The following is a 12,609-nucleotide window of genomic DNA, read 5'->3' on the forward strand; positions in this document are numbered from 1 at the left end:
TTAGAATGCTTGCAATAAAAAAAATATAGAAAAAACCATGTTTGTACATTGAAAGACTGTTCTGATAACCAGTTTGATCACCAGCATGTTTTCTTGAGCTGACACCTGGTTAGGCTAAAAGATTTCTTTTAGGAACAAAAACTCAGATGATTCTTTTTTGCTGTATTACATAGCAGTTTGATGCTACACTTCGAAAGTTAGCAAAAGTCTGTTAACCAGAAAAAAACAACTAGTGCTAAAAGTAAATGAAATATTGAACGCTAGACATACAGATATAGATAGTAGTACACATAATCATAGGAAATACGTTCCCCATAGATCTATTTAAAGGTTTGGTTTTAAGTGACAGTGACTTAATTCAAGGCATGTGTATAAACGTGTATATAAACATGAGTTTATAAGTAAATAAGCATCGTGCCTTTGACCCATGAATGAAAGTAAAGAGCAAACAGGTGATTACTTAATTCCATTTAACTCAAACCAGCTTTCCGTCAAGTATTTTGAGACAGGAATGTTTCGGCTGCAAAGTTCAGAATTTGGAACATACAATAATTAGGAAAATGTTTAATGCCAACCCACCCTCTTTATTGTGTCGTTTCTTCAAGTAATTTTAATAGTGCAAAATATCATTTTGCATTAGTACAATAACTATGGGAATTCACAGTCAAAAAAAAAATCTTAAAAGATTTCCAAAGTCAAACAAAAAAATTTTTAATACTGTATTTTTAGCAAGAACATTTTTAACAAAGAATGTGTACTTTTAACTTAATATGGTACAACAGAGAAACCATACTTAAAAGTTTCCATTATCTAACACTCTACTGCATATTCATTTTTTTCATCTTAAAAGACCAAAAGCCAAGCTGAACTGAGCATAAAAAAAAGCATCAATTATAATCCTCATATTACGTCAGCTATTAGGGTTTAGCTCACACTTTTGAATTGGTCATCTAATGAAAGGACAATTTATACATCATTCTTTTAAAAAATGTACACACATTTCTTTTTAAAACGTAATATATATTGAGTATCTGCTTCAGTAAACAAAGCTTAATTTATAAACACAATCGAAACAGCTCCATGTTGAACAGTTTCAGTGATAAACTGGACTGGTGTGATGTACAGCCAGTGAGGACCTTTGTGGCTTAAAATCATTGTGCCATTGCTATACAGTAATAGCTACCTCCTTAGAAAAAAAAAAAAAAATCTTTTTTTTGGGGGGAAGGGGAAATAATTCCTGTATGTGCTTAAAAATACTAAAACTCCTTTCTATCTCCGGGGACCTAAAAATGATCTGTTGCAACAGGCCTGGTTTGGTATGGTAAGCTTGTAAAAAGTCTCAATATTTCTTAATGACAATACGGCAGTTTTCGATGCAGCAACAGTAAATTGCTTGAAATCGTCCTTCAAGTTTCATGCTACAAATCCTGTTCTTCACACAGTACTGAAGGCATCAAAGGTTGGAAGGGATGTTTTTCATGAACTATATAGTCTTCAAATAGTGATCATTATACATTTTTCAGCAATGGGTGTTTCCTTCAGTACATAATAGTAGGTTTGATGTATGTTCTGTTTTCTGGAGGTAAAAAAAAAAAGAAAAGAAAAAAGTCAATTACACAGTTACACATTTTATAATTAATTGAAACAGGTGGGTTTCCTTATTTGTTTGTGGATTTTTTTTTTCCTCAAACCAAATTATCAGACCTACAAGTGATACAAACTGTCCATCACGTGCGGCACCCGATGAGGAAGCCCGGCAGAGCCCTGGGGAGGTGGAGGCTGCACAGAGAAATGAGCGGGTCAGTGCACCGGCCGCCTCTGACCCCTGTGGTACCGGAGTGGGATCTCAGCTGGGCTGAAACACCACCAGCTTTGTTTCTAACAGTGCTCGCCAGCCAGCAGCTGCTGAGTAGAGACTATAAATATTTTTATTTGAATTTTCTTCCTTTATGACATTTGCTTTTTAATTGAACACTCATTTTCCTTCTTTTTTCAGACAGCAGCCTGTGTTGTATTGCACGCTTCTGTAAGATACACTGAGTAGCGTGGCATCAGCTCTACAACATACCATTAGTACATGCACAAAACCTTCTTGGGAACAGTGTGGTAGAACAAAATTGCATTGCCTTAAAAAAATGGAATAGAAGTAAATCAGTATCTGTTCTTTGGGAAATGGTTCTTTCATTCAGAAACTGCCATATTTATTTTAAAAATATTTTTCTTTATTTAAGGAAACGAGTAGAAAGACACTTATTTTTTTCATAAAAAGATTCCTAGCTATAGTACCTATCAACTATGATTTTTCACATTAAGCCCAGAGAAAAAATAAATATTAAAATGCCTGCAGAAACTAAAGCTAACAAGAATCCATATTCTTGTTCATTATACACTGAATCATGAATCTGCCCGGCTAAACCTGCAAGTACTGATCTTGAAGATGATAGCAAAATGATAATATTGAGAAGCATTTTGTATAATGTCGACATCTATCCCATTACTGTTTTACATATGCCAATACTGAACGCTCATAAGGAAAGAACAAGTATTGACCTGCTAACTGACACTGATCCTTGGAGCAATCTCAAAGTTTGCCACATTTCAATTTCAAAATGCATTTCAGCTATAATATGAGTGATTTATCATTTAGCAGTAGCTGTCAAAGTAACCTCCTAGATAAAACAAAAACATCTGGAACCATAAACAGAGGAGAGCAGTAGCTGAATTTTAATCCAAATCCGACATGTTCACTTCATTAGGAACAGGAAACAGCTAATTAGTAATTGAATGTTTCATGGTTTTAAGGAGGCTCAGGCTCTCCAAACAGAGATGATTTAATATGTATTTTCGACGTAAACAAGAATAAAGATCGGAAGAGCCAGGGACATAACATCTCCGGAGGAATGTTCGGGAGCATGGGAACCTCCAAAGAAGTGACTAAAATTAGTTTCAGGCCCTTGGCTTATTAAAATTGTCTTAAACTTCGTGGGGCAAATATTAAAGCCTGGGGAGGGTGTAACCAGAAATACAAATACTGAACACTCTGGGGCTGGTTTGTTTTGTGTTTGGGGTTGTTTTCCTTTTTTCTCCTTCTGATTATTAGGAAGTTGCATGTGACTTGTTCCCATTGCAGGCTGCAGGTGAGCTAGCCTATATTAAAGTTGTACTTCTAAAAAAGGTAGCCATGGACAGAATGTGCAGGTTTGGCTGCCCTCAAAAAAATCACATGGATAGTCTTTATAGGCCGTCGGAAAGGCTGAAGTCCTGCTCGTCAGCCAGTACCACCCCGGCTCCGCGTGCTGCCGAGAAGCAGCCAAGGCATGAGATGTGCTGGGCATCCAGCGCCTGTGCGTCTACTCCTTCTGGGGGCCTGGGCTCGGCAGCCAGACCCACACAGGTATCGTCTTGCCTCACCACCTACACGGAGTGGGATTTACAGAGGTGCTTGGGGAATTAGTCCATATAATGCAATAATGAAGTCAGCAGAAATTAGGCATGTAACTCACTAAATGGCCACTGGGCATCAGCTGCATCTTCTGATACATGGTTGATGCTTGATATTTGTACAGAGACAGCGAGACACAGGCGACGCATGTGCCCACGTTTACGGTGCTGCATTTGGCGACAAGGACTCTGTCTGCAAGAGGAGGGGAGGAATCCGGATGTGCATTCAAGAGTTGATTTATCAAAAATGGGATCAGTAAGGATCAGTAATATTATTCTTTTTTTTTAACTCTTGGTATTTTTTAAATTATTTTTCAAACTAAGGTAGGAGGTGCTTATTGAGGGTATCATGGGCTGATGGACTGACTATTTAAACTTTGAAACAGGTTTCAATTTTCCCTTCCTATTCCCTTTATTTCTCAAGGGAAGACCAATGGAGATTTCTAGAATACCTGTAAGAGAGAAAGTAAATGCCAACGCTCAAGCACAGTGCAGCCACCCAGGAGATATTATTGATCAGTAAACAGAAAGTGCATAGTTAAATATTTCCTTTTTTATAAAGCTCTCAATTATTCTCCTGAAATTAAAATACTTTTTTGTTGCTGTGCAATAAACTTAACTCCATGACATTAACGTCATACAGCAACCACCTATGAGGCATTGAAGTGTTAGGAGCATCTGTGCTACCACTTATATGTGAAAGACAATGCGATGTTGTCAAATTTATCTTTTTGAAGAATATTCACCATCCCCTTGGTGTAGCTGACTGCAAACTACATACCATTTTACAGCATTTTACTGTATTATATAGCAAAGATTTGAATAAATCTGTGTGCAGTAAATGTATTCTTTTATTAGGTTTATCCCTTAATCAAATATTCATTTATGTGGGCTTCATTCTATTAAAAAATGAAATTATACAAAGGTGAGCAAAAGCGTAGATTTACAGTAGTTTAAAGCTTAATCTCCTTCTCTAGGGGTAATATTGACAATATAAAAACTGTATAAATGATATTCCCTAACACTAAAATATGCTTATGAGCCCCCTGTGCATGTTATACTGCTTTACAGCCTAGAGTGAAATGCATGACCGGCTTAATAAGCAAGACATTTAGAAAGGATTTTTTTCCCCTTCACAATGTCTAAGACAAGTAAAGATCTCACAATTTCTCAGTGAACCAGAGCGTCAGATACTCTCAGAGCCTGTGTTAATAATTGTAATTTTCCCTCAGGATGGTGTTGTCTTCCCTGAGTTCTTAGTCCAGGGTATACATTCACCTCTTGCGCTTTCAGCAACAATATCATCTTTTTCTTTCAAGGTTTTAATGTGTGTGTAAAGGACAAATACAAGAACAATAATTATAATCTGCATACTTATTCAATTTTTTCTCCTTTTTTTTCTCTTTTTTTCAGCCTGTTCAGCAGCTCTGAATTTTCTGAATCCTTTGTGAGGCTCTGTCTGTAGTATCTTTAAGTTGGTAATTCAGCTGTTTTTCCATAATACAATAACTTTAAAACAAAATTTCCACGTGTACTCTCACAACTTGCATAAAGAAATGTGCCCCGGTAATGCTGGTGTGCAAATCCAGCCCAGCAAGGGGAGGAACGCGCGGCAGCTGGCTGGCTGCCATTAACCGAGACAGCTACAGGTTGGGATTGTGCAGGTAACTTTAGCACGCTGGAAATTGAAAGAGAAAATCATTGGAGGAAGGAAATTTGGGATCTGCTACATAATGAGGAAACAAGGATAAATTTGTTTGTTGTATCAGTAACTGTAAATTATTCATGCAATTTAAAAAAATAAAACCCATCACTACATGTTGCAGAGAATACGGGTAGCAGAGATGAAATAATAAACTGAAAATCCCACTTTGCCAATTTAAATAAAGGAGAGTTGGGAGAGCTTCTAAAATAAAGGTTGAGCTGAGATGTGGCTGTGTTTCTGTGGACAGAAGAGCGGCGGGAGGGACGGGGGCAGCACAACTCCTACTTGAGGGGGTGAATCAGAGTCTTACGCGGTACCGCAGGTGTGCGGGACAGGAGCTGGTCTCACCACCCTTCCTAGGCTACGTAAACAGAGTCAGCATTTCAGTTAGATCAGAGCCAAGCTGAGCTTGGGATGCAGTGACACATGGAAAATGCAATGCCATAACTAGAAATCTAACTTACAAAGCTGGGGCTAATTAGCCAGGATCAGTCTCTTATCTTACAGAAAGAAAAAGAAAAATCAGGGAACAGTTTGCATTAGCTTCTACTGTGGATGAGATCCCTCGAAACACCTTCTTTCCCTAAACCTCTTAGCAAACAGGGGCGCTGCCTGGCCTGGAGGGAGGCTGCATCCAGGCCCCTGCCAGTGGGGTAATGACCACAGCAATCAGGAAAAACGCAGCAAAGGATCCCTTCACTACCACGAAAACACAAGACCCGGCCTGCCACCAGTTCTCATGCTTTTGGGCTACTCATTCAGACATGTGACAAAAGTGAGTAAAACTGACTTCTTTGCCTGTTTATTAGTTGTCCACCAAAATTCTTCCCTTCCACTTACCTGTAAATATTTTCCAAACTGAGCAGTGAAAGAGAAAAAAATAGCATACTGTGAGCAGGGCATGGTTTCCTCTTGACTCACGGAAGACCGTGAACAATAAATGGTGCTTCTGAGAGCAGCAGGACTAATGAAGTTTGGCTTGCTTTTTTTTAATCTCTTGCTCTTTCATATCTCCTCTTTTCCACCCCTGCAGATGTGCAGTCTCTGATGTCTAACGCTGGCTGTGCTGACGAGCCTCCCTGCGGGGGAGCGGTACCCGAGCTCTCCTCCCTGCAGGCTCTCGCTCCTGTGGCAGGCAGGACCCCGGCCCCTCGCCTTCAGCGCTGCACAGGCACGGAGCCGCTGCGTTTGGGGCTTCTTCCCCACTGATTCTGTGCTGAGGACTACTGAGTCGACTCTCTCCAGCATTTCCACATCCATGTTAATAGGTGTAAGAACTTGTACAGAAAATAAGATTTCTAATGACTAACAATAGTCAAGGACAAGAATATGTTGACTGAATACAAACTATGCTGATGCTGGATTGACATTGTCAGCTTGAGTCGACAGGAAGGTAACACAGTGGCTCCTGCTTAGGAAATGTTCAAGCCTACCGACACTGAATTATTGAATAAATGTTTTAGCCCTCTGTAAGACTAGAAAGGTATGGAGCTGCACACTCGACAGTCTCCTGGGGAAACCTTTCCTCACCTTTGGTTTCCAGTAAATCACAAATCTCAGCTTCCTCCCTCATACGCGTGTGTGTATGAGCTTACAGAGAGAGAGATTCAGAAAAGCACTGTGTATCAAAAGTAGAAATAACACTAAGATCAGCTATACTGTTACTTTTTAAAGCCCTGCATTTGTGTCACCAGCAGGCAAGCCATGTAGTCAGCACAGCAATCTCATAGCTAGTCACTGAAGAGGGCCCTTTGCTTGGTTAGCAGCTAATGAGACGGCTTTCAGCCGCACGTGGCCAGTGTATGCACAGGTAGGACAGTCTGGTCATCCATTGCATACAACCTTTGAAAGAGCTTTTCTAGAAGCACTGCAATATGACACAGCACAAGGTAACTGCTAGAGGTTTAGTAATTCAGAGCACCCCCTAGGGCAGAGCGCAGCTTGGACAGGAGGGAGAGGAAAAGCCCTAAGACTCAAATGAAGAAGATAGCAAAGAACTCACTCACAAGGAAAATACAAGGCCTCTACTTAGTTTAATCTCAAGAGTTTCTAATCACAGGGTTCTGCTCTTTTTTTTTTTTTTAAATGTAAAATTGTAAGTGCTTGAACATTTTTTTTCAGTGAGAGCAAGACCAAGACAATAGCACTGTCATTTACAGGATGTTGAATTTGTCTCTGACAATTGTAGACTGCTCTGAAATCCCTTAGCATGGTTGGTTTCAGTGGATAGCAGCATTTGGAGGTATCATTTGATACAGTAACAAAGTTGTTAAACTTCTCAAAACCACTACCCCTCTCTTTTCTGTCCCCCTTGTGCCCTTTTTACCATGGGCTGGCTTTGAAAACTGACTGGTTATATCAGAATATTGAAAAAATTTTCTATTTTTTTTTTTCTAATTTCTAGAATTAGAATTTTCTAATTAAGAAAAACCAAAATAGTTCTAAACCTCAACAGTCCTTCATCTTTGGCAAACAGATAAAAATAAAAAGTTAGTCATGGCTACTGAGAGATTTTGTGCTAAATCTCTGCCAGGTTATTTCACAAACAAAAGCAGGAGCAGCAGCCGCCCTGTGTCACCCTCCTGTTGCAGGTACGTTTCCTCTGAACCATGTCTGCACGTCAGGAAAGTCTGTCTGCCTCTGCTGCTGCCTCCTTCTTGAAATTGAGAGTCTTTTATTTTTGTAAATTGTTATCATCAAGTATTATGGTAACATCTATTTTTTAAAATTTTAAGATAACATTGCTTTGCTGATTGTTCCAATATCCCCTAACAATGAAATATAGTAATACAAAAGTTAACTAAGGTATAAACATGCAAAAGGAGAAGTCTCCCTGCGATCATAAAATGATGTTATTTTCTGTTCAGCAGTTCATGTTACTGCTGTTCATGCTAATTAATTAAAGGAGCTATTGCTGTAATGTGCAAACAGGGAATCTGAGAAACTGAGAGGGCTTTTAGGTCTCGGAGTGAAGTTAAGTCAATCTGGGCGCGGGCAATCAAATGTAATGAAATCACTTGTCAGTGCTAAGCTTGCAAAAACTGTGAAGTTTGACTAGGGAGTAAAAGGATTATAATTAGATTTCCAATAGGATAATAACTAAATGGCAGAAAGCAGTAAAGAGAAAATATTACTTTGTTAGCTAATGGTGCTGCTGTTCGGTTTTAGTTTTTATCAGCACACTTGTAGTTGTGCTAATTTAATTTGCTTTTATCAGCAAAAATGCACTACTCGAATGGTACTTGAATGTCATTTGCAAAAATCATTGATCTGAAGGTGCACTTAATGACACCCAGTATGTTTATTTTATGTGAAACGGAGATTGGCTGATAAAATGGTTGATGCACTATCGTGCTGGCCCACAACCGCGTTACGGAAGCAAGACCAGAAGGTGTCTGTGTGCATGCGGCACCCTCTCCTGCACCACTCAGATATGCAGGGGGCTGCGCGACCACAGCAATTATTACTTTTCTATTTTGTCAGCTAAAAAGCTTCTCTCAGAACAAGCTATGCTGGACTAGAAGATCAGGTATACGGAGGATGGAAGTATGAGACTGTGAAGTTCAAAAAAGTTCTAAGTCTCATCTGCATAAAATTTCTGTTCAATTAATATACAAAGCATAGAGAAAATGAGCCAACTAAACGGGAAAGATTTATAATGCAGATCAGAATCCCAGTATATGAACAGCTTGTGTTAATAAAATCATTTTAAGAAATGAGCATAAAATATGATATGACTTAATCACTGTGAAAGGTGGCTGTGCAATATTTTTGTAATTTTCCTTTAAACCGTCTTAAGGAGCTACTGGCAGTGAAACTAATTGAATTTCAAAGGAGAGGCACTGTGTGAATGATAGATTTCTGTCCAGCAGAGCTATTGACAACAGCAAAAGAAAGGTCTGCATCGATGCTAACGCCTTTTTCTGTGCAATAGAGAGAGATTTTGGAAGCTTGGAAACAACTTTGTATTAGGGACATGTGTTTTGACCCTTGCTCCTCCCAGGGCCCAAAAGGCAAAAGCAGCAAATCAAGGGGGCAATGAGGGAGTGTGCTCAGGTTGTTAAAGATGGAAGTGCAATAGTAGCTGTCAAGTACAAAAACAGTAATCAAAGGAAAAGAGAATAAAAAGATATTACAGTTATTAGCATAAATAAAAATGAAATAGGTGGTGGGTGCTACAGGACAGAACCACTTTGAAATCTAAAGAAGCTCTGTAGAGAGCTCTTCAAAAACCTTTGTATCAGTTGGGGAGTGCTTAGTGAAAAACTAGCTAAACTCATCACACCTTTACATCTGAGCAGAATCACTGCACGAAGCTGTCACAGAAGTCAGCCTATGCTGTCAGTCATTACTGTGGTGAAGACAAGAGGTGCTTTGCCATTGCAGAGTACAGGACAGGTTTACACCGCCTGTTGTACAAGTCATGTTCTGCTTCCACACAGGGCACCAGGCTCAGAGATACTGAACACAGTGGACATCCAGTTCTCCCTGTGTTCAGGCTCTTACCCTGAACAAAAACTTCATGATCCAAAGCCTGTTAAAACTAAAGAATGACGTTGCTGGGATCAGATTTCTTAAAAAAACAAACCAAACCAACCTGAAATAAAAATCACAAAACCACGAGGTTTTCTTATATACCAATAGACTACAGTAAGTATACGAAAGTTGTCTTAATTCCTTCTAGTAAGTAAATGGTTGTTGGAATTGGCTATGCATCACTTCCCCCAAAGTTATTTATAATCATTTTTGATGGGAAGACACATTTGAGCCAACTGTAACTTTTTTCTTCAATTGAAACTTGACATCAACTTTCTTTTTGTACTAGATTTTTTCCAGATGCACCTTGGACTCTCAGAATCTTTTTGGAAGAGCACTGAGCACTCATCTCTGCACGTATCATAAATAGATCGTAAGCGTTAGGAATATTTTGCTTGTTAAATTTAAATACATGTGTCCCAAGTGCTTATCCAATATTTTGACTATTTCTGGCAGTAACAATTTTCCAATTGCAATATTTAGAGCACAACTCTACTTATATGTGTACACACACATATGTTATATGGATATATATGCATTACAATAAAGCTGTGATTCTCCTCCTTTATAATACATAGCATATGAACCTAAAATCACAAAAAGAGACAGCAGTAAAAACATTTGAAAGCTTTCCTGTATAGATGACAGACGGATGACAGATGCATACCAGAGGTATGCAAAGTCAAGCCTTTAACAGTTGAGAAATGCTGGAAGTTCTGTTTCTATCTATAACTGTACTGCAGTCCGTCTTCTGTCTACACAGAAGGGGGCTGGCTTTAGTTACTTCAACTCGCGTTATTTTTTGCACATTACCATTACATGATTCAGTAGAAAGGGTGGAAGTGCTCTAAGAAGCAGCAGTTACATTGAAAGAGGCAGCTGTCTGCAGGCTGCTACAGCCAGCGCAGAACTGAGCGGTGCATAATGAATACGGCACAGGACTGAAGGGAGAAAAAGGTTGGTGGTATAGAAAACCAACACTACAAAACTGGGCTTTCTCCAAAGTCAGAGAATTTCTATGTTCAAATTGCTTAGACCAACTTTTATTACAGGTGACAACAGATTCTCTGCGTGTCTCAAATAGGCTTCCAACGGTAATGGAAAAGACCCTTAAGATCTCTGTATCTCAGGCCCCCTAAATTATGATTACACAACTGCCTTGCTTCACAGACCTACAGCCAGAATGCAGTTATCATTCGTCGGGAAGCACTCAGACAATACACGAATTTTCTGTATTTACAAACAGTAACTGAACAGTGAGGAAAATATATAATTGCTCATAACATGAACCTACAGTTTATGTATTTTTTGAGAACACCTATGATCTTGATAGGTAGGTAAGGATCAGAAGTAAAATATTTTAAAAAGATAAATAATTTGTAAAATCACTTTTGCACTAAGCGTGTGTATCAGAGCTAAACATTAGTTTCCCACACCTGAATTTAAACAAATTTAATTTCTGATCCTGTAAAGTACTGATCTTATAAAGGTTTTCTACATTGAACAGGAAAACAAAATGAAGTTGTGTAATTTACATTTATCTTAAAGCAGGAAAACAGAGACAAAAACTATTCTGCATTTCATTTAATTTTTAATATGGCTTATGACAAACACGTCTGTGATGGGATACGGCACATACTGCACCTTGCATTGCTGCACTGTCATGTTGGGTTCCGTTGTGTTCTATTTCCATATCTGGGATTCCAGCATCTGAAAGAGGTGACACTGAAGATTAATGCATTGCCCTTTGTCCTCCTCTCATGCATCTTTAGAAAAATAGTTCTAGCAAACTAGGGTGATCTCCAAGTTACGCAGTCTTGCATAAAACATTTGGTCTCCACAGGGTTTTTCAGTAGTAAATCGTTTCCAAAATGTGCAAACATTACTGGTCTCACAGTGAATTATTTTTAATGTGCTTCACATTTTTCTGACGATCAGATAATAACCAACACATGATATTAATGTCTGTAAAATTCTCTTGGAGAATGAGGGCATCTGACATATGAAAAACAAAAGTCGAAATTAAACTGTGATAATATTAAACTACATTGACTCTCCTAGCCATATACCTGCAAAGTACAGAATTAAAGAACATAGCCAATGCCAGTCAACGTGTGTGTGCGTGCACGCGTTTGTATGAGTGCATGTTATAGACAAGGACCGTGAAAACTGCATTTAAAAGACTGAGGATGCTGTAAGCATGCGTTATCACCCAAAACAAAATTATGTATGTGATATTATGTGAAACATTTCCATATTTCTGAGAAGAGCTTTCCAAAATGGACTGTGCTTTTTTCCAGGTTGAGAAGGAGTCTCATAACGATATGCACTTCTGAACTACTTAATTTCATATTGATAATACCTCTGTATGCACAGTCTTTCAGGGCGGGGGCGGGGCTGGAACACCCCAGGGTGTTATGATAGCAGATGCCATTATCCACCTTGTGCCAACAAGGATTAACATGAAGGGTATGTGATTTGAATCCACGGCACCTCGAATCCTGGAGAAACATCTGCTTCCCTTATAATACAGCCCTTAGAAATTACCGCAGGAAAAAAACCACACCTGAAAGGGAGCTGTGTATACAGTTTTGAAGTTTTTCTGTGTAGGAGCCTGTTCTGGACTTTCTCAAGCACTGTTGCTTTCTCAGATCACTTCCGTTGGAGTGTCAGTATCCATCGCAAAGGCGACATTTTGCTGGTCACCCCACAGCCTGACCGAACTCTATGTCAAAGTAGGGCAACCATTAAACTGTAGTCCATACATGGAAGAGTAATATGAGTAATCTCTTAGTAATATATGCATAAGTGAAATAAATATATGCGATGTACGCATATGTAGCCCTACACATATATATGAACAAATAAATAATACTTTAATATATACAACTTTTTCCTATAAAATTACACATGACTGCTATCACATA

General features: G+C 38.8%; 1 protein-coding gene across 3 annotated transcripts in view; it reads right to left on the reverse strand.

Moving 5' to 3' along the window:
- Window positions 1–399: 399 nt before the first annotated feature.
- The window catches only part of DACH2 (dachshund family transcription factor 2), a 303,620-nt gene continuing 291,410 nt past the window's right edge, over window positions 400–12,609 (reverse strand). For 2 of the 3 annotated variants that reach the window (XM_054214014.1, XM_054214012.1), the window contains 2 exons: window positions 11,327–11,392; window positions 400–1,576 (listed from right to left, as the gene is read on the reverse strand). In XM_054214014.1, coding sequence (XP_054069989.1) covers window positions 1,539–1,576; window positions 11,327–11,392 — 104 coding nt within the window. In that variant the 3' untranslated portion in view covers window positions 400–1,538. The remainder of the gene's footprint in view (window positions 1,577–11,326; window positions 11,393–12,609) is intronic. The other variant, XM_054214011.1, reaches the window with a different exon arrangement.

This window comes from Rissa tridactyla, chromosome 9 (genome assembly GCF_028500815.1).
Source record: "Rissa tridactyla isolate bRisTri1 chromosome 9, bRisTri1.patW.cur.20221130, whole genome shotgun sequence".
In the NCBI taxonomy this organism is placed as follows: domain Eukaryota; kingdom Metazoa; phylum Chordata; class Aves; order Charadriiformes; family Laridae; genus Rissa; species Rissa tridactyla.